At 42.0% G+C, this 22510-nt stretch overlaps 3 protein-coding genes across 4 annotated transcripts; 2 read left to right on the top strand and 1 right to left on the bottom strand.

The window, feature by feature from the left end:
• Positions 1 to 1926: 1926 nt before the first annotated feature.
• Positions 1927 to 3130, bottom strand: LOC127761991 (transcription factor IBH1-like 1). The gene is made up of 2 exons (XM_052286325.1): positions 2465 to 3130; positions 1927 to 2341 (listed from the first exon to the last, which is right to left on the bottom strand). Exons 1-2 carry the CDS (start codon positions 3030 to 3032, stop codon positions 2277 to 2279), a joined length of 633 nt encoding a protein of 210 aa, XP_052142285.1. The 5' UTR covers positions 3033 to 3130; the 3' UTR covers positions 1927 to 2276.
• A 9821-nt stretch (positions 3131 to 12951) lies between these two features.
• LOC127762340 (RING-H2 finger protein ATL56-like) lies at positions 12952 to 15429 on the top strand. 2 transcript variants are annotated; one of them, XM_052286819.1, is made up of 3 exons: positions 12952 to 13624; positions 14293 to 14364; positions 14991 to 15429. In XM_052286819.1, exon 1 carries the CDS (start codon positions 12998 to 13000, stop codon positions 13529 to 13531), a length of 534 nt encoding a protein of 177 aa, XP_052142779.1. In that variant the 5' UTR covers positions 12952 to 12997; the 3' UTR covers positions 13532 to 13624; positions 14293 to 14364; positions 14991 to 15429. The 2 variants fall into 2 exon arrangements, with proteins under 2 accessions (XP_052142779.1, XP_052142778.1); XM_052286818.1 differs by having other exon boundaries at positions 14293 to 15429.
• A 1704-nt stretch (positions 15430 to 17133) lies between these two features.
• Positions 17134 to 20780, top strand: LOC127762339 (protein CYPRO4-like). Its single transcript, XM_052286817.1, has 2 exons — positions 17134 to 18972; positions 20135 to 20780. The coding sequence occupies exons 1-2, from the start codon at positions 17305 to 17307 to the stop codon at positions 20414 to 20416; spliced, it is 1950 nt and encodes a 649-aa protein (XP_052142777.1). The 5' UTR covers positions 17134 to 17304; the 3' UTR covers positions 20417 to 20780.
• Positions 20781 to 22510: the final 1730 nt, after the last annotated feature.

Raw genomic sequence — 22510 nt, 5'->3', positions numbered from 1 at the left:
CTCCCGTTGGTCCCCGTGCGCCGCCGCTCCTCTCCCGCCCTCCCACCGGCCGCCGACGCTCGCGCACCACCGCTCCTCTCCCTCCCTCCCGTCAGCTAGCATGCGCTGCCTCATCTCCCACCGGCCGCCCCGACGAGCTCGCCTCCTCCCTCGCGGCGACGGACAGCGCATGGCCGGCGGCGAGCGACGGCGCGCGAGGCGCCTAGGGTGGCGGCGGCCATATCTCTCTTGCGCAAGCGCTCCCCTCGTCGGCCATATCACCGACACCCTCCCCTCGTCGGAGCTCCGCAAGTGCCATGGCGGCTCCGCTGCTTCTGGTGGTGGTGGTGGTGGTGGTGAGGACGAGAAGCTCCACTTGCTCCGCCGCCTCCTCGCGCGGCCCGACGTCGCCATCGACCCCACGCGCCTCGCGCGCGCCGTCGCCCACCGCCGGCCATGCGCTGTCCGTCGCCGCTCCGCCTGCCCCGTGGCCTGCCGCCGCCGCCGCTCCGCGCAAGGACGAGGGAGAGCCGAGAGAAAGAAGAGGAAGAGCCAAGAGTGGAGAAGGAGAGGAGAGGGGAGCCGGTGAGCTCAGCTTGGGGGGCGGCGGGAGCGGCGTCGTTAGCGTCGCTCCGCCCGCCGCCGCTCCATTTCGCCCCACTGCCGCTCCGCTTCCTCCCATCGCCCACCGCCCGCCGTCGCTCCATTCACCGCTGGCCACCGCGCCGCTTCGCTCCGTCGCCGCGCCGCCCATCGTCGCTCCGCTTCCTCCCGCCGACCGCCGCGCCGCTTCGCTCCGTCACCACTCCGCTCTGTCGTCGCTCCGCCCGTCGCCCCCTCGGCGCCGCCGCTCGCCCTTCTCTCCTGGCAGTGTAGGGGGAGAGAGAGGGGGATAGAGAGGAGGCTGACATGTGGGACCACATGGCCCCACCTTTTTTTAATTATATTTTGTGTAGCTGACATATGGGTCCCACTATTTTTATTATTTTTTCGAGATAAAATTGCCACGTAATCGCCACGTCAATGCCACGTGGGACGAAGACCTAGTCAAAGGAGCCACGTAGACGCCACGTCGGCCAAAACTGCCCTCCATACTGCCGAGGGACTTTGTTTGCCCGGTTTCGTAAGTTGGGGAACGGGTCCTACCCGGTTTTGTGGTCGAGGGACGAAAATCAGACTGACCGACAAATAGAGGGACCTAAAGTGAACTTATTCCAAATTAGTTGGGCTTCTGGTGATGCCAAACACCCAGCCCAAATTCAGTTCAGTACAACAAGTTTCCATGTGAGTCTCACTGTAGCAAGGAGACCTGCAGAGCTGTTGCTGCAGTTCAGGGACAGCACCAAAATCATTTTGCCTTTTTCCTCTGTCACAGGCAAATGCCCATATCTGCCTACCACTGACAGAGAGCTAGGGACAGGATACAGGCATGGCTGCATGGATTGGACACCAAGATCCAGCATCCACATAATGCTTGATTCTGAATTACACATTCTCCCCTGCATTGAGTGTTTGAGATCTCTGTATCTGTATAGATTTAACAATTTTCTTTGCCCCTAGGGATCATAGTTTCCCCTCTAATTCAATGAAATAGCACAAGCTCGTGCTGGTTCCCTTAAAAACAAAAGTGTTTGAGATCTCTCAGTTCTACACTTTTTTTTTTTGCGAGGAAGTTCTACACATTGCTGTTGATACTACAAGCTTGCAACAACTATGGTATGAAATGCGGTTCCTTAATTGTTGTGAAATGCGGTTCGCGTGTAAATGGCAGGTGGTTCAGGCATAACTGAAACATGGTTTAAAGTAACACAGTTTCAGAGTTTTTGTGGACTGAAATTAACATCTGAAGTTAGTTAATTCTTCAGAAGTATTGGGCTGAAGATTAGCTTAGAACACAGTTTCAGACTTTCAGGTGTACAAGAACATGAAGTTAGTTAATTCTTCAGAAGTATTGGGCTGAAGATTAGCTTAGAGCATAGTTTCAGACTTTCAGGTATACAAGGGCAGTAATTTCAGTACTATCTCTCTGCATTATAATTAATCAATTTCACTTTTACTTCTGGTACAAAAGTGGCTACTACAATTAGTACCACCCAACTTACAAATTTCCTCTCATTTATCTTTGAACAGTACAAATCTTGATCTACTCTCCACCACTCTTCCACTTCTATTTCTCCGGGCACTTCTGCACTTGCTTATCAAGTGTGATCAGGGACATAAATCTGATCACCCTCTTGGATATTTCTCCAATATCTGCAACACATCTTGCTCCTCTTTTCAGAATCACATCCTACTAGCTAGCATGGGTTCTCCGTTTCACCAGAGATCTGAACCGTCCGTTCCTTCAATTGTGCAAGCCCACCTGCATGATGAACAGGACAAGTCACAAAAACAATCCAATACAAACTACCAACAAAAAGAGTCAAAACAATTTCAAGAACATCAAGAAGATCTAGCTGCAAAAAAATTCAGCAATCAAACAAACCTGAAGAAGAAGAAGACGCATTGGATCTCCGCGCCACGGCGGCTCTCGAGACGCGGCGGAGCACGTCGACCTGGGCGTGCAGATGAACGACGTAATCCATGGCCTCGTGCAGCAGCGAGATCTCGTCGGCGATGAGCTCGCCTCCGGGTATCATCCTCCTCAGCACCTTGTCCCTCTTCTTCACCAGTCTCCTCGCAACCTCACTACTACTACTCATCAATGGCGTCCTCCTCCTCACGATGCTCTTGCACCTCCTCCTCACCTTCCCTTGCATCATCTTGCATGGAAATGTAGTTCTCGGCATCGACGATGACGATGAAGATGAAGATGAAGATGAAGAAGACGATGATGATGATGCCAAGATGGCATGTGGCCACCGTGCTGCTCCGGCGATGCCGGTGCGGGCGGTGGCCATGGCGATGTCGGCGGAGGACTTGATGGCACGCTTCCTCTCACTCAGGGTCGACATGGCGGCCTTGTTTTTGCTGGAGCTTTTGAGGCTCGAGAGGAGGTTCTTGAGGAAGCTTTGCTTGAAGGTGGCCATGGTGGTGGTGCTAGGGCCTCTCATGGTGGCTTCTGGTGAGGAGAGAAGCTAAGAAATGGAGATGACTCCTCTAGGCTCTAGCTAAGCTAGGTTGGCAGAGGTAGCCATGGACACCATGGTTGCTGCTTATATATGTGCGTCCATGGAGAGAATGGAGAAATGGCGCCATGTGGTGTGAACTAGCTAGCATGCAATTGCCACCGTTTTTGTGGTCCTCTAAATTACATCTTTTCTTTCTCCTTTTCTGCTCATGACACATGCTACATTGTGGTACGATTGAATATTTGGACACCCCCATTTTAATTAATCAGTTTCAAATCAATCAATCAATTAATTAATTAAAACAGTTAAATGGCCAAAAATCAAGATAGTGCACGGTGCAACAGCTAGCTAAGCTAGGCATGGTAGCTGATAATTAAATGATAAACATGTGCAGTAGTAGCTACCTAGTAGTTGATCATGCTTGGAGAATACAAGGTATATATATCTTTTCCATTTTTCTAGTGCAAGTTATGTACTCACATGACGAAAATACGTACAATGACAAGTACAAGTGTGCACAAATGCATGTACTTAATTAATTAATTGTTAATATATAGATTTTTTTTCTATGACACACTAGCTATTTTGGTTGAATGATCCAGATAGGAGAGGGTCCCAATTAAGCTGAGAGAGAGAGAATTAGAATAGGGGCAAAGCAAGACGCACATGGCGGCACATGTAGCGTCGCCTCCCGAGTTGGCAACCTTGTGGAGTTATGAAGCGAACGTAGGTGTGTTGGCATGCATCTTGTGTGTGTGAGTGTGTGCTGTCTTTTGCTTCACAGGCGGTTTGTAGACTTGCTATGCAGGCATCGAAATCGGGGAAACTATTCTAAACTTCCGAGAGGATGTTCTCTTGTTATTTGCATGTCACTTAAATAGTTATGAGAAAATTTGGAAAATTTTAAGAAGATGTATTAATATGTGATATATCACTTCACAAATATGTTACGTAAAATTCAACTTCTACATGTCGCAATTTAAAAAAAAACAAATTTGATTGTGAATATGCGTTAACTAGCTGTAGTTTAATTTGTTTTTTTGTTACGACATGTAGAAGTTGATTTTTAAGTTGCATGTTTATACTTTATCTAAAAAGTTTGATACCTCCCAAGTACCTAAAATTTCGCATTTAACAATGTTCAAACAAGGAGTGTCTGACTATCTTGAAACAGTTTCACTCTAGTTAATTATGATGATTTCGCATTGAGGATTAATTTTCTGGCAAACAAAATTGTGATAACTTAATTTCAGACAACGAGCCAGGATTAAAACGCAAATATTCGGAAAGGACCTAATATCAAATAATTAGAAGGGGTGATGCTTTGAATCCAGGTAGACTAGCCCACTACCTTGTGAAGCTAGCCGGAAAACCCCTGGATGTAATTCAATATCTATAACGATCGAATTACCCATATATATATATATATATATATATATATATATATATATATATATATATATATATATATATATATATATATATATATATATATATATATATATATATATATATATATATATATATATATATATATAATTAAGTACCTAAATTTGCAATATATAGCATGATAAATTGATCACTACCAGAAAACCAACTTTTGCCTACCGTTCTTCAATACATGAGTACATGACCAGCTTGGCTTGGCCTAGCCAAGCTAGCTTTTTGTGTGTTTTAGCCGGTAGTAGTGTACATGCTTTGAGAAAGAGGAGAGGATCAGCTGTGTGACCTACCTAGCTAGCTCACATGACGGCCACATGGGTTTCCTCTCCAAACTCGGAGCGAGCACATGACCCTTTTTCCAATCACCTCCTACCTCGATCACTTGATCGATCGTGCAATAGCTGTGCTTGCATGGTAGTAGCTAGTACCATGTTGACATACTATATATCCTTGGACTTGCACCATTTCGACATTCAAGTGCAGTTCTCGTTAACAAATATCGTGTTTTGATATCGTCATCAGTACGTTTAGATCTTCTATGATGTTCTTCTTTATAACAAGTGCGCTCATCTCAATATATATGAAATCTCTGAATTAATGCCTCCCAGTTCATGCAAGGTCAGCTTGTTCTTCTGATGAATCTTGATGTGCTGGTCATGCAGCAATTGCCACTGCAAATTGATGATGTGCAGCATGCAGCATATGGGGTCTTGCAGTTGCAGGCATTATGGAGCATGCACCCATGTGATGTGATATATTGTGATGTGAGCTAAGGTTTTAATACGGCTACTGGAGAGAGATATATCTGTCCTGATGTCGATCACATGAGAGAACCGAGCCAAGCAAATCGCAACAAAATACTCCCTCATTCCCTAAATGTTTAACGCCGTTGAATTTTCTAAACATCTTTAACCGTTCGTCTTATTCAAAAACTTTTGTGAAATGTGTAAAACTATATGTATACATAATAATATATTTAATAATAAATCAAATGATATGAAAAAAATTAATAATTACTTAATTTTTTTAATAAGACGAACGATCAAATATTTTTAAAAAAGTCAACGGCGTCAAACATTTTGGGATGGAGCGAGTAGTTTAATGAGATCGTTGGATACATCATACATGCAGTGATCAACTGATCATACATTATCACCATCAATGGAAACTCTGAACATAATGGTACTCGTGTTCAATCAGAAAACGCGGTTGTACTAAAATTGCGAGATAATTTCCAGAACGACGTTTCTAAAGAAAGAGTCATTCTGATTTCAGCATTCAAAGTATTTTGTCCGACAAAGAGTTTAGAGTAAATAGTATTCCTCTTAATTAAATCTATAGTTTTGTGATGTTTGATTTTAAATTTATAGCTTTGTGATAACTTTAGTGTCAATTCTATAATTTTGTGATAGTTTTGGCAAAGTATCCATAGTTTTGTGAAATTTACTTTAAGAGTTCTTTTGGAGCTTGTTACCTTTTTAATGGGCTCCAGCAGACAAAACAACCGCGCCTAAATTAGCACGCCTGAGAATTACAGTACTGATCTATTTTAGATTTGCGAAAACTCAAGTCTCTGTGAGACGAAGGGAATAAACAAAACGACATATAACTATGACAGGCGGAAGAAGCAGCAGCAGCAGCAATAGCAGTAGCAGAGAGATTTCTGAATCTCTGGTCGATTTGTGAACAAGCTTGCGGCAAGACTGAAACTGTAGGAGCACACTGAAGCAGTGAGGGATCTGGCGTGTTTGTTTGTCTCCCCTGAAACATGGATGGTTTGTCTGCCTAGCTACCACTCCTTCCTACCCAATTCCATTCCATTCTACACAAGCATTCAGCTTAGCTATGGCGATCTTGGGACTTGTAACCACTGGATTTATGGTCAGACCTGATTGAGTCGATTGTCTTGTAGCTCCTGCCTGCATTTGCTGATTTGCATTTGCTGCATTACGCATGATCCCGGCAAACGTTGCTCATCGGTCACTGTCAGTTCGATCACCGTGTTTGCTTCTGTTTCTTTGTGGTTTTTGTTTTTGGCTCAAAGGGGATGGATGGATGGATGAGATTCGTCGGATTGGAAGATCTGACAGTGGAGAGAGCAGTGAGGCTCTCTTCGACGATCTCTTTCATGCGTACAAGGCCGAAGGTTGGAAACTGGGGTGCTGATGGGCTGCGTCCGCGAAGGGAGGCGGCCCATGTTTGCAGCCTGCAAAGCTCCCCTGAAAGGTTGGCCCAGATTGAAGGAGGTACAAAATAAAGAGATTATGTTGTTCTTTCTTTCTTGTTGCTGATCATTGACTAAATATTGCTTGCTTTTCTTTGGATTATGCTTCAGAACTTTTTGCCAAAAAAAGTGGGTATATTTCCAAGTCTCCCATGGCTCCTGTGTCCAAGCTTAATCCCTAAAAAAACTTGTATGTATCAGGAGATATCGTTTTACTAGCACTAGGAGCTGGAACATAGTTTTTCTAATCTTGATTAATCTATATATATTCTATATAGTTGAAACAAAAACTTGGCATATATTAAGTCACATTATCTATAAAATAGTAGCCTTTGAATATCTCTCATACTTCGATCGCAACTATCCATTTGTTATATACATCTACAACCCACCATAATACCTAAAAAAACTAATACCCATTAGATCTCTCGTCTTTGATACATATTCATTCAATTGTCATGTTGAATTACAGTTTCAAATCAACAATTGTAGAACAAATATAGTCCATTTAGATATCACGAGAATACACGGTTTATATATTATATTCTTTGAGTTTTTCTTTGAAGTATTTTTAAATTTCCTACTGTAATGTGCGGGATATCCACTACTAGTTTCTTTGGTTTTTTTAATTTGGATGTGAGCTGTGGTATGCTGAATTTGGTGGGTAGCTGATTGCAATCAACTAATCAAGTCTAGTTTTGGCCAAGTACTTAAGTTGGAGTTTCTTGTAACCCAGTTTTGCTGTAACGTTACCGGTCAGCTGTGCACATGTATTGCAGTATGATCGATCTATTGATAAACCTGTTGGGAGTTTCCTATTGCTTTTAGACAAATGATTATTGTATGATTTTAGAAACTTCAGTACTTTAGTATAGTATATTATCTGGTACCCTAAATATCTGGTGGAATTGTGCCATCTATTATCCAGTTAGATAAGCTTTTTATGCACTTGGCTGTGCATTTTAAATTCTTATTTTTTGGTTTAGCATGTTTTGCTATTCCCTCTTGCACTGTTTAACTACTCGTCTTATTAAAAAAATTGTACAAATATAAAAAACGAAAAGTTGTGCTTAAAGTACTTTGGATAATAAAGTAAGTCAAAAAAAATAAATAATCATTCTAATTTTTTTTAATAAGACGAGTGGTCAAACAATGCAAATAGAAACTCAAAATCCCTTATATTATGGAACGGAGGAAGTACTTACTAGCTACTTGCTAGCGTACATTTCAAATAAAGGGTCACATCCTGTTCGGGATCACCCGAGAACAAAAAAAAAAAAAGAAAAAAGCAAACCGAATGTATTCGGTTAATGGGATTCAGCTTAGAATTATTATAATTTAGATAATTAAAAGTAAGCTGAAACAAACAGATAGCTTATTATGATATATTACTATAAGCCAGATTACTGTAATTTGGTAATCCAATCTAAAGGTGCATTTTTTAGATTATTGGGTGGCTAACCGCTAACAATTTATTCTATATCGACTTATTATAATCTAGGCAAGATTGGTTATATAGCATCGAAAGTTTACGTTTTTGGTTTTATAGCACCGAAAGTTACCGATTCACTTTAATAACACCCAAAGTTCACCATGTTTCTATTTTTAACACTTCCGTCAATTCTCGATCATTTTCCGTCCGTCTTGATCGCTATTGATCCAGCCACACACACGATATGACGTTTCTACCCCTCACAAGTACAAGTATAATGCATGTCAATGAGGGGTAGAAATGTCATATCGTGTGTGTGGCTGGATCAATAACGATCAAGACGGACGGAAAAATTGACGGAAGTGCTAAAAATGGGAACAGGATGACTTTGGGTGCTATTAAAGTGACTGGATTTTTCACATTTTGGTCCTTTTTGGGGCGCCAGAGAGGCTGGCGCCGTCGGACGGCGCCAGCCTCTCTGGCGCCGTCCTCCTGCCACCGTGGCACACGCGAACCGACGTGGCAGGAGGAGGGCGCCAACATGGCTGGCGCCGCCCCAAGGAGGAGGGCGCCAGCACAGATGGCGCCCCCCCTCCCCACCCCTTGCCTCCATTTCTGTTTTTATGTATGGAGTTGCACCGGTGTCATTTTTGTTTTATTTTTTCGGATGTTTTTTCACATTTAGGATCACGATACAACCAACCATAAAAAAATTTAAACTCGAACTACCACTTAGCAAAGTCTGAAAATAGCTAGCATACCACTTAGTCTACTTTGCACCTTCACTAAAATTAGACCATAACTCCTTTTGTAAAATTGGACCATAACTTCTTTAGTAAAACAACATGTTGCACATAATGCACTTTATCACTATATGAAATTACTTAATCTAATTCAAAATATAACCACATGAAATTATAGCCATAAGTTACAGTACAGAGAGATGCATTTTTTTTATTTTTATTTCATTTTTTGATATTTTTTTCTCACTTAGGAGAACATAGGAACCAACCATATAAAAAATAAACTCAAACGGACAAAATATGTGACTCGTAGAATTTTCCAAAACTCTACCGAAACGGACAAAATATGTTATTTATTAAAATAGGCGTAACTTTCTCATACGGACTCAGAATCAGGCAAATAATATATCCACGGACATCTACAGAAAAAGTTACATCCGATTTTCCCCAGCTTTGCCGGGTTCGGCGATATTAAAACCTCCAAATTCCGCTTGCAAGATTGTGTTTTCGAGGAGAGAAGTTTTTCGGTAGATCTTTGGAAAATTCCACATGCCACATATTTTGTCCGTTTGAGTTTATTTTTTATATGGTCGGTTCTTGTGAGTTCCTAAGTGTGAAAAAAATATCAAAAAAATAAAATAAAAATAAAAAATTTGCACATCTCTCTCCTCTGCACTAGTTCGGAGAGAGAGGAGAGGATAGGAAAAATTCTACAGGTCACATATTATGCCCATTTGAGTTCAATTTTTCTATGGTTGGTTCTTGTGTGTTCCTAAGCGTGAAAAAAATATCGACAAATAAAAGAAAAATAAAAAATTTCGGGGGGGGGGGGGGGGCGCCAGCCACTCTGGCGCGCTCCCCCTAGCCACCTCAGCATCGCCCCGCCACGTCGGCAGGGGGACGGCGCCAGAGAGGCTGACGCCGTCCAGTTGGATGACGGCGCCAGCCACTCTGGCGCCCCAAAAAGGACCATTTCTAGGATAAGTTTTTTCAGGGGTCTATTTGCGAAATAAGTTTTTTAAAAGGACCAAAATGTGAAAAATTCAGATTAAAGTGAACCGGTAACTTTCGGTGCTATAAAATCAAAAACGTGAACTTTTGATGCTATATAACCAATTTTGCCTATAATCTAGCTTATAGTAATATGGTTCAATAAAGATTACAATAATCTTAAGCTAAAACAAATAGGAGCTTAGTTGGCTTGATTTTTTTTTTGTAATTGTCATATATCTAAAACCAATCTTTTTCAGAACCGAGAAAACCGGGAAAACCGAATAGCATCCTGTTGCAGGTCTACCTACGAAAATTCAGTCAAATCAATCGGGACCTAGTCCCTTTATTTATGTTTTGTGCCTTATCCGCTGCTACTGTACTCTACTGTTTAGATATGGATACGGGTTAGGGATACCATTGTTTACTCATGGTGATAGGCTGATAGCTGATGGTTCATGGGTTCTGAAAAGGAAGTGGAACCAAACACCTTCTTGTGTACGTACTCTCCTTCATTTTCAATTATATCACTCCCTTGGCTTTTGCAAATACCATTCATCTTAAACGTACTCTCTTCATACTCATAAAGGAAGTCGTTAAGAACAGCGACACGGTCTCCAAAATACAACTTTGACTTCTTATTTCTATAAAAATATTTATTAAAAAGTAATATATATATATATATATATATATATACTTTTATGAAAGTATTTTTCAAGACAAATCTATACATATAAATTTTTTATTTTCAAACTCAACAACTTGAAAGTTATTCATGATTTATATTCCCAAGGTTTGACTTAAATATTGTCCTAAATGACTTCTTTTATGAGTATGGAGTAGTATTTAATTAATAAAACTATGTCTTACTCATACTATTAAAGGTACTTTAAGTATTACTTATATTTTTCATGTTTGCAAATAATTTTTAATAAAAAGAATGGACAAACAATATATCAAAGATTCAACAGGTTTATATTTAAAAATGGTTAGCATTATTTTGACTGTTATAAGACTTGTTCTTATAATTGAAGGTATTTTAAGCATGGTATTTTACATATTCGAGTTTTTTTTAATAAGAAGAATGGTTAAACTTCATATCCAAATGAGAGGGTACCATTTTTTAAGTTTACCATTTCTCTGTGCAGTATATATGTTATATGCAGCCATCACAATTTTGTGTGTGTGTGTGTGTGATTTGTATGTCAATATTTTCTTTTGCTATCACGCGTTTCACGCTTGCCTCCCATCCTTGGCGCTTTTATATAATATCTACTACTCCCTCCGTTTAATATTATAGGTCATTTTGACTTTTTTTAGTCAAACATTATTAAGTTTAACTAAGCTTATAGAAAAATTAGCAATATTTTAAACACCAAATTAATTTTATTAAATCTAGCATGGAATATATTTTGATAATATGTTTGTTTTGTGTTGAAAGTGCTACTATATTTTTCTATAAACTTAGTCAAACGGAGAGATTTTTAAAAACGAAACGGAGGGAGTAGTAAATGGAATTGAATGTATATATTGAAATCATAAAGATGATCAAAGGTAATCTTTACTTTCTTGCAATCTGGATCACTCTACACCGTTTAAAGTCCATATAAGATGAACATATATATTTTAACACAATAGCCAACTATATATGAGTTTAATTGCTAGGGAACTAGTATGAGCTTAGCCAACTATATATGAGCATATTTAATTGCAAGCACCAAGAATGGCAAGATTTAAACCTGATAGTTAGAGCTAATAGCCATAACTAGGATCAGTGGTAGAGCTTAAAAAAATCTTCACATTTAGGGCTAAGCTAATAGAAGCTTAAATATTTTCACAAATTACACATCATGTTTTAATAAGATTATAATGGTGGTGTGAAGCTTGGCGTTGCTTACAATTGGAAAGCAAGAAGCTCTTCGACGCGGAAATCATAACGAGTTGCTGGATACCGTGGAAAGAGAGCAACGCTAGAATGCTTGACGGCTTCCGTGAGGAAATGGAGGCTTAATCTTCTTAATCTTCCTCAATCATCTCCCCTCAAACAATCCCTTCATTTTAAATTATTAGCCTAAATTATTTATAAATTGATTAATTAATCACACCATGCTTTTAAAAGTACGATTTCTTTAATTACTTCTAAAACTTTCTACGTCCACGTTCAGTCGGTTACTTATTCATGCTATTTACATACAATATTTAGTCCATCCTGATAGGTAAATCCATTATCAACAAGTCGTTGTCCGTACGTATTTCATCCAAAAAGAACAGCCTTAATCATTTTCTCCATCAATTCATTCTCCAACGTCACTATCGAAATCGCTAACAAAACTAAATTTGATACGACAACATCCACCTATTGTCCTACACCATGAAATGATTTGCTACCAAATTTCCTGCTTACACATTCTCATATTTAGAGAGAACAAAATATAGGAGAAAACAATCTTATTACTAGCCTTCACTTGTTCGCAGAAGCGGATCCAACGTGGATGTTGGGGAACTCGAGTGACCTATACCTTGCTGGATATCATTGGTAGGAAGGAAAATGTAGGAGGAAGATGATGAGTTCCCTCTATAATTTTGTCCTGGATCTGCCTCTGCTCGGTCGCATTCGGATGAGCTTCTCGAGGGCAATCAACTATACTCCACTTGTAGAAGTTTTATTTAGATGGTATTATTTTCTCATCAAGATATCAATTTTATCTTAATTTTCATACGTTAAGGTGTTTCACACGGAAACTTTCTATATAAAAGTTGCTGTGAAATATCAAATAAATTCATTTTTAACTTTGTAACAATTATGACTCAATTAATTACGTGCTAATGATTTTTTTACGTGCTCTATCTTCTTCTTCGATAGAAAGTGACACTACCTTAAAAAAACAAACTTATTTGTTTTTTCTGGAAAAAAATAAGTTTCTATGAAATGGAGAAGGGATTTAAGTACGTGACGAGAAGTGCCAAACATTGTGTGCACCCTGAAACCGTCCGAAACCGCAACGCCCCCCCCCCCCCCCCCCCCCCCCCCCCAAAAGAAAGAAAAAAAATCTCCCCACGCGCCGAATATTCCGACCCGAACCCGACCCCCCCGACGCGGCCGCGCGCGCGCGACATGGCCCCGCCCCCGCCCGCCGCCGGCGACGCCGCGGCCGCCGCGGACCAGGACGGGAAGGGGAGGCGCCACCGGCGGAGGCGGCCGGACTGCGCCGGCGCCGGCGCGCGTCTCCTGTCGCTCGGCGTGCAGGCGGCGGTGATGGCCGCCGCGCTCGCGCTGTTCCTCCTCTTCGCCGCGGCGGCCGCCATCCTGCTGCTCCACCTCGTCGTCGCGGCCCGGGCGTTCCGGAACCAGCGCCACGGCGGGGCCGGGAGGAGCCGGTACCGCGTCCCGGAGACCTCGTACACGCCCTCCCGCGCGGGCCTCTCCCCCGCGGACCTCCGCTTCCTTCCCTGCTTCGCCGCGTCCGCCTCCGCCTCCGCCTCGCCGGAGCTCTGCGCTGTTTGCCTTGAGGCCGCGTGCGCGGGCGAGCGGTGGCGCGCGCTGCCCGCCTGCGGCCATGCGTTCCACGCCGCCTGCGTCGACCGGTGGCTCGCCAGGGCGGCCGCCTGCCCCGTCTGCCGCGCCGCCGTCTCCGCCTCCGCGAGCTGATGGCGAGAAATCCTTCCGTGAGAAGGGAGCAAAGGCGCTACCAATCGCGCACCCGCCGTGGTGGCGACGCAACCCCCATGTAAACTCTGTAAGGTTTGGCCCCCCCGTTAGGTGTTCGGCTAAATGCCTTTACTTTGATCATGATGTGTAGTGTACTAGTTTTAGCTGTACATTTTGCATGCTTCTTTCTGCTGTTGTAACCAAAGAAGAAACGAAAGCATGCATACAAGTTTCCCTTTTCACATAATCTTGCGGCGTTAACTCTGTACTATTCTGTAGTTTTTCTTGCAGTAGTAGGTATTGTGTAGTTTATGCCTATCATGTTGCTTGCACAGCAACTTGTGAATTTTCATACTCATACATGAATTGTTGGTGTGTTGGAAACGTGGGGATTCTGGGATCGGGATCATTGGTTGATTAATAGTTTAATACTATTAGTAGTTTACAAAACAAATAATCTCTGTGTGATTATTTTTTCGTACAATAATAGCGCATATATGTCAAAATTCAGGAACTTGAGGTGAATGAGTGTAGGAAACTTCTCCTAAGCTAATTAAGAAATGGTCTTTGATGTACTGCTTTTGTTCAGTACTAGCACTATGATGTCAAGATTTCTTACAAAACAAATAATCTCTGTGTGATTTTTTTTCATACAATAATAGCGCATAGATGTCAAAATTCAGGAACTTGAGGTGAATGAGTGTAGGAAACTTCTCCTAAGCTAATTAAGAAATGGTCTTTGATGTACTGCTTTTGTTCAGTATTAGCACTGTGATGTCAAGATTTCAAGATGATGAGCTGTTGGAAACTTCTGCTTTTACTCCAAAAACCAGGTAGCCTGATTGATCCAGTCACTTGACTCCTGCTTAACTCTTCTCATCTTCTAGCTCTAGGTGTTAACTACATTTGAGGTTTTCTTTTGATTTTGGAAACTAATGGGATGCATAGTTCAGCTTATCCATGGATAGCAGCGATGGCTGAAATTCTCCATTTCGTATGTACCATATTCTAAGTTCTAACATGAGAAAGAAGGATAACTTTTTCGACAGATTCAAGATTTTTTCCTTTGTCCCAGCCTGGTATTGGGATGTTCCCGTTTTCTGCTTCATGGAAATTGCTTTTTCATGAGTCAGGACCGCTGATATTTGATGTTTGGTTTTGTTTGATCTGAATATCCTTTCCATTTATGCATATGGTCCTGCCACTGGTATGGTATGGGTGCAATTTATTGTTGTCGTGTGACCTTCTAACTGCATTGAGCAGCATCATAACACCAGTGCCCCTTTCCAGGAGCCTGTTTCAGAATTTCAGTATTTAAGAGGTCATTTTGTCTGCAATATTTATCTGGGATGAAGATTCCAAAGATCTCGTCATATACTCTCATATGGCAGAACATGCTCAAGCCTAGTCTTTTTGTATAGCTAATCTCATAATAATCTTTTACCATAAACACTATCAGGTGTTATGAAATAGGTGTAATTGCCAGCTAAAGTGATGTGTTCTCCATGAAGACTGCCGCTCCTCATTTCAAATGATCATGATGAATTAGGTATGTACCTCACTGATACTTGACTGGGACGAATCACAAATGCCATTTTCAGAGTTCAGAGTTCAGACACGATGTTCACAATACTGTTTGTTGTTTAGTGGTGACTGATAAATATAACGGTTTACATGTACAAGTGATACACTGATCACTGGTGCGCCAACAGTGTTTTACGATGCCACGATTGATGATTGCATCCAGAATCTCTTGGTTTTTCTTGATGCTGATACTAGTAGAACCTCTGATTTTGTTCATCATTGTTGACTCGTTCTTGCATCCTCCTCCCTCTTGTTGGAAAGCAGAGGGAGAGGACTCGAGAAATGCCAGATTGGTTGCAATCATGTTTGCTTTACATTATCGTATGGAAATCTGCTGACCATTTTATCATGCTGATATCCTAGTGTCTAATATGCCACAATTACTTTCAAAATAGGCATAATGAAAACAACTACCTGAGAAAAACTTTAGACATGAGTACTGTTATGTAGCCATGAGCCTCTCAACTCTCTCAAGTCGGAGATGACATTGCAGAGCGTTTGCAATATTGCATATTGTGCTTTGTTTTTGGACACAGGAATTTCTCCGTTATTTTGCGAGATTAGTAGCGATTTCATAAGAAACTGCGTGCTCCTGCTTGGAAATTTAGATCTAAATGACCAAATGGCTGAAAATGACTTTTCGTTTGTGCAGCGGTGTGATTTCTATTAAGGTCCTAGAAATGAAGATTGTTAGTGTACATTATGGTAAATCGTATAGAAGTTAGATAAAACCCTTCTTTTCCCGAACTCTTGTCTTGCATATGACATATGTGCATCACGCTTTACCAGAGATAGTCAGACATGAGACACCTAACTTTCATCAGAATTGGCTAAAAACGACTGAATTATCGTAGTCCGCTGAGATATTATCTGTGTTTTCTTTTCAAAGGAATGGAATCATTCTGATTCTATTTAGTGGAATGCTTCCCTGGCTCATAAACGAAGTAGTTTTCGCAAAAACTTTCTCCATATAAATTTCTTTAAATTACTTTTTAAACCAATATTCAGTTTTATAACAGTTAATTGGCATGCCTAGTTCATTCATTCGGTCAAACCTTCGAACAGTTATCACAAAATCATTCAACTGTTCACCTATTAGGCTATGCATTATCTAAAAAAAACCTATTAGGCTATTCATGAAAAAACAGAGAGAGCTCAAAATAGAGTACTATAAGGTACTACAGTATCAAATGGCAACAAATCAGTTCATATTCAAATTCAGCAATCAAAGTAGAGTGAGTATCAAAATCGATGTAAAACCAGCACCAACTTGCGTGCCATGTACTAAGGTGGTGTTTTAGATAGATTAAGATGAAGATAAAGTTATTACATGCAGAACAAGAAAAACATTAACACATAATTAATTGAGTTTCAATTATTATAAATTTGGAAAAAAGATGGGTTTATTTGATATTTTAAATTAACTTCTATATAGTTTTTTTTACGAGAAATGACCGTTTAACAGTTTAAAACCCATAACAAAAATCGAGGTAAAATCTACATCTTAATTACTTATAGAAAAATAAATTCAAGAACGGGCCTAAAGTATATATACCAGTACTTAGGTGGTGTTTAAATCTCCTTAAGATAAAGATGAAGATAAATATTAAGTGTTTTACGCAAACCGAGGTGATAATAACGTGTGATTAATTGTGTTTTAATTATTACAAACTTAAAAAATGGATTAATCTGGTATTTTAGAATAACCTTCATATAGAAAGTTTTCGCACGATATGCACCGTTTAGTAATTTAAAAAGTGTGCCACTTTAATTCAAAATTTAATCCACTCTTTTAAGTGGATTCCAACGGGGCCTTAGTAATTTCTCTGTCCCATAATAATAAGTTCATTTTTAGCTTCTTCCTTTTATCCCAAAATGAATTTAGTTTTTGAGTAATCATTGCATCGGAAATTATGAAAATAAGAAATATTACTTGTATTAAAATTTGATAAAATATGGGTATTTGGAGGTACTAGTACGGAACTACGTACTGGTCAATTTGAAGAGGAAGCGTGTGTGCCGTTTGGGTGTGTTCAATTCAGAGCCTCGATCCAACGTATATTATTCCCCCAGATCTCAACACCTCCTCCATTTCCTTCCGCTCCCAAATTTCAAATTCCCTCCCCTTCCCCCTCCCCCTCCCCCTCCTCGCCGAAACCCTAACCGCCGCCGCCGCCGCCGCCGCCGCCATGGGAGGCTCGCACAGCCGGGAGGACCTCGACCTCTCCGACTCCGAGGACGACGACTCCGCCTCCCACGCCTCCGACGCCTCCTCCGACTTCGCCACCCCACCCCCCTCCTCCTCCGCCAAGCCCAGCGCCGCCAAGTCCTCGGCCGCGGCGGCCACCCCGGCCTCCATCGACGCGATCGACCGCCACCTCCGCAGCCTCCACCTCAAGTACGCCGAGCCCATCTCCCCCAACCCTAGCCCCTCCCCCACCTCCGCCGCCGCCCCCGCCGCCCTCAACGCCGTCAAGCTCTACCTCCACATCGGCGGCTCCTCCCCCTCCGCGCGCTGGATCATCTCCGACCGCCTCGCCGCCGCCTCCTTCGTCCGCGCCGGGGACGACGACGACGACGACGCCCCCTCCTCCGGCCCATGGTGCCTCGTCGTGGGGTCCAAGATCCGGGCCAGGGTCGGGCCCGAGCTGCAGCTCAAGACGTTCCCCGCGCAGCGCCGGGTCGACTTCGTCGCCGACGGCGTCTGGGCGCTCAAGTTTCTCCACGCCGATGGCTACCCGAATTTCTACGCCAAGTACCAGAGCTGCCTGTTCGAGAACAGCTACGGCGTCGCCGCCACCGATGAGGGCCGCGCCAAGGTGTTCGGGAAGGATTTTGCGGCGTGGGCGCGCCCGGAGGACGGGGACGAGTCCATCTGGGAGGACGCGACAGACGGGTTTGCGCCGAGCCCGAGTCGCAGCCCGATGCCGTCGCGTAGCCCCATTCTGAAGCCGCTCATGGAGGACTTGAGGGAGTATGAGGAGCCAGTGGAGGAAGGTGGAGGGATACAGAGCCTTGCGCTTGGTGCATTGGACAACAGTTTCTTGGTTGGTGATTCGGGAATCCAGGTGGTGAGGAATTTCGAGCATGGGATACACGGAAAGGGCGTGTCGGTCAAGTTCTCTGGAGGGAGCACAAACTTCTCGACACCCAAGAAGGCGCTTCTTATGCGTGCGGAGACAAACATGCTCCTGATGAGCCCGGCAACTGATGGGAAGCCTCATGCCAAGGGTGTCCATCAGCTGGACATTGAGACCGGAAAGGTCGTCTCGGAATGGAAATTTGGGAAGGACGGAGCAGATATTAACATGAGGGATATCACAAATGATTCCAAGGGTGCGCAAATGGACCCATCAGAGTCTACCTTCTTGGGGCTTGATGACAACAGGTTATGCCGTTGGGACATGAGGGACCGTCGGGGGATTGTGCAGAACATAGCCAGTGCTACAGAGTCGCCGGTCCTGCAATGGACACAGGGGCATCAGTTCTCTAGGGGCACCAACTTCCAGTGTTTCGCCTCAACAGGAGATGGGTCAATTGTTGTTGGTTCACTTGATGGGAAAATCCGTCTGTACTCGAAGAGTTCTATGAGAATGGCAAAGACAGCCTTCCCAGGGCTGGGTTCACCAATTACTCATGTCGACGTCACCTACGATGGAAAGTGGATCCTCGGAACTACTGACACGTACTTGATTCTTATATGCACCATCTTCATTGACAAGGATGGGAAGGAAAAGACAGGGTTTGGAGGGAGGATGGGCAACAGAATTGCTGCCCCAAGGTTGCTCAAGCTGACCCCGCTTGATTCACATCTTGCTGGACAGAATAATATATTCCGTGAAGGGAGGTTCTCATGGGTGAGTATAGCCTTCCACTTCATTTCAATTTACTTTTTTGTGCATTAGCCAAGATCAATTCACATGGTTAAAACTGTCTTTTGTTATCTCGCGCATTCTGAAACCATGAATTTATGAAGGTGTATATCCACAATCCCACATAATGTGTACATAGTAATCATTTGAAGTTGTTCAGCCATTTGCTTGTGCAAAACCGTATTGTAGGTTTGTAGCTTTCGCTCATTAAAATTGATCATGCCTACTGTGATTCGGGTATTGTGTATGACATTGGCAATTTGACCAAAATAGTGATCGATGAATTGGATTTGATTGGCAACACATATGTTATTATTTCTCTTATGACCAAATCCCAACTTATATTTTAGCTTCTTGGAGTATACCATGAAAAAGTGCTAAAATGTTTTGTTTTCGCAATGTACGCATGCTGTTAAAAACTAGTGACTCACTTTAAGCTGTTCGTGTCAACCTTTTACTTGCATAAGTTTGACAACGAGGGGTAGTTGCTAAAAGCCTAAAGCTTTACACTTGGGTTTCACATCTTATTTTGATGCTCAGCAGTAGCACACATTTTGTGCTGTAGAGTAAATATATGGTGGAAACTATGTAGAACAAAGCACGAATGTTCTCAAAAAATCACAAAACAATCGAATATGTAGCTAAGATAATATTTGACACCATACAAAATCTGAGGATGAAATTTGACTACGTTTGATAGATAATTGATAAATAATGGACAAAAAGACAATCAGGAATAGTTTCTTTCTCTTCGCTGTTTGTTAGTCTCATACCTTGTGAATGTACACGAGCTTGATCTTGAACTTTTATATGGTTACCTAAATAGTATAACATTACCTATATGTGAGTTTTGTCTTAGACTTCTCTGATAAGTTTTGTGCATAATTTCCAAGTTTCCACCTTAGTAATGGTTTCCACTTGCATGTTTTCCCCATATTTTGTGGTGTATGCGTAGCTAAGAAATGCCGGAGTGTTGTATGTTTGATCAACCATGATACGTTGAAAACCAGCTCTCTTGGGAATTTGGAAGTATTATTAGTCATTATGAAACTAGAATACAAATGCTGATGCGTTTACATCGTTGGTTTTGTTGCATCCTGCAAACCCAAAAATTCATGTTTGTGAATGTGCTGTGTGGGCGGTGTAGGTGACCGAGAACGGGAAGCAGGAGAGGCATCTGGTGGCGACGGTGGGGAAGTACAGCGTGGTGTGGAACTTCCTCCAGGTGAAGAACAGCCACCACGAGTGCTACCAGTGCCAGGAGGGGCTCAAGAGCTGCTACTGCTACAAGGTGATCCCCAAGGACGAGTCCATCGTCGCCAGCCGCTTCATGCACGAGAAGTACGCCGTCAGCGACACCCCGGAGGCGCCGCTGGTGGTGGCCACCCCCATGAAGGTCACCTCCTTCAGCATCTCCAGCAAGCACTAGCATCTCGCCTTTCTGCTACGACATTTGGCGGTTTGTCGTCCGTCCCATATGTTGTCTTGTAACACTCACTACAGATGAACCGTGTGCCCTTTGGTTTGCCTTTAACCTCTCTTCTTTTCTTTTCTTTTTTACCTTTGTTTTTTTACATTATATAAGTACGATGATGATCATCATCAATTCAGCATCATCGTCTATGGGTTGTGCTTTTGTTTTTCAAGTACGATGATAATCATCATCGTCATGAGTTGTGCCCAGGTTTCTATGTACTCCATATATTGTAGTATTGACGAAAGATCATGAGACGCTTGTTACATTTTCGTTCTACTTTCTATGTCTTATCTGAAAGATCATGGTTGGTACCTAATCTCTGCACATGCGTGCAATTACTTGTGATAATCAGGACGCACTTGTAATTGCGTCTAACCACAGGTCTGTGAACAGTACTGCATGCAGCTAGTAAAGGAGTTAACCTTGTGACCTTTGCAGTGAGATGGGCACGACACACCATTACACAGACGACAATGCAACCGAGAAGGGATATTTGTAAACTTTGTTACTCTCTACTACTTCATAAAGTTTACTCGGTATCAGGTACAAAACGTTCCAGGCAGCAAAATGTATTTTGTTTCTTTCAAATGAAAGAAATGGGGAATTGTACTCAACAACAAGGTCCTACAGAGATTGCTTTACGAAATCATCAGGAACGGAGAAGTGGAGCCGTCTCTGCGATGTTTGACGCCACCCTCAACTCCTGCGAATTCTTGCCTGCACGATAAGCAACAAAATCCTTTAGAACTGATCACAAACAGAATATAGTCATCCGAAGCAAAACAAAACACAAAAAGCATGACAGCAAAACGGAAGCTGGAGTAGGTCAGTGGTTGCAAGAGGGTCATGATGAGACAAGGTGAAGTGGATTACATACACATTAACACTTGATCATGCAAAACTAATATATCCGGTTTGCTACCGCTAGGCCACCAGAGGTGGTATTTGTTTTAGCTTGTTACAGCTAGCTAACACTTCATGCAAGACTAAGAAGAAGGATCCAAGGCTTCTGGGTTCAAAACTAGGATTCAAGGTTTATATTTATTGTTCCAAAATCTTATAAGAATGGTTTTCAAGCTGTTAAAACAGAAATGGTAATGTTTATTTTAGTCATTATACCACTGAAACTTCTGAGCTAAACTAAACAAACATAAATATTTGCCAAATCAGCTATTACTTTTTTTTTCTTGATCGAACCTGACATAGTAAAGAGAAAAACACACGCCTAAGTATCTCTCAACAGTCTTTTCAAACCAAGCTGATAAAGTATGAATTAGTACATCTGCATATGCTAACAAGATATGCTTGTGTTATATATGTGTGGTTACACTTGCACATGCATAGAAACTAGGCAAAATAAAGCTAAATCATGGTAGCACACTGTCTTGCTAAGACACAAAGGTACAACAGTCCCGTAAAAACATATAGCTGAAATTACTAAACTACCAATTGATATGAGCCTTGAGTTAAGTTCTATAAGTAGATATAGAACATGATAAAGTTGCCTAAGCAGGCTGGAACATTTCTTGGAGTTTATAAGTCTGGAAGTTTGGCACTTGCAGACCGATAACACGTGAAAATTACATCCATAAACACAATGGCACCTGCATGCAACACTTGCTCTTGAAAGTGCAGGAGAGAATAGGAGATGTAGGACAGAAGAAACTCATTGTTCTGAGTTGTCTAACAAGGGACAGTATAAACTTGCATCGGTCATCGCTACAGGCATCAAAAGGAGAGCGTACATATACACTACTGCAGCAAAATTCAGAAGAAAATGTTCTCCAAGAGACTAGGATTCAGCAAAATGAGTAAGGTCAAAAGATAAAATGGCATCATGGTATCCACTTAACTACAATTGACCTGCAACCCAGGCTAAAAGTACCCAAATAAATGCATTTAAGTCAATTCGGTGTGGATTAAGGTGATCTCATAGCAATTGGTGTTGATTACTGTATCAACTAAAACATGATGCTGCGTGGAATATCCAAATTCCAAACAAATACTCAAGGATTGTGCAGAATTACATATAAGCGAACTGCTACT

The sequence above is a fragment of the Oryza glaberrima genome, chromosome 2, assembly GCF_000147395.1.
Source record: "Oryza glaberrima chromosome 2, OglaRS2, whole genome shotgun sequence".
NCBI classification, from domain to species: Eukaryota; Viridiplantae; Streptophyta; class Magnoliopsida; order Poales; family Poaceae; genus Oryza; species Oryza glaberrima.
Note: the sequence above shows the minus strand (reverse complement) of the source record. Positions and strands in the feature narration are given on the sequence as shown.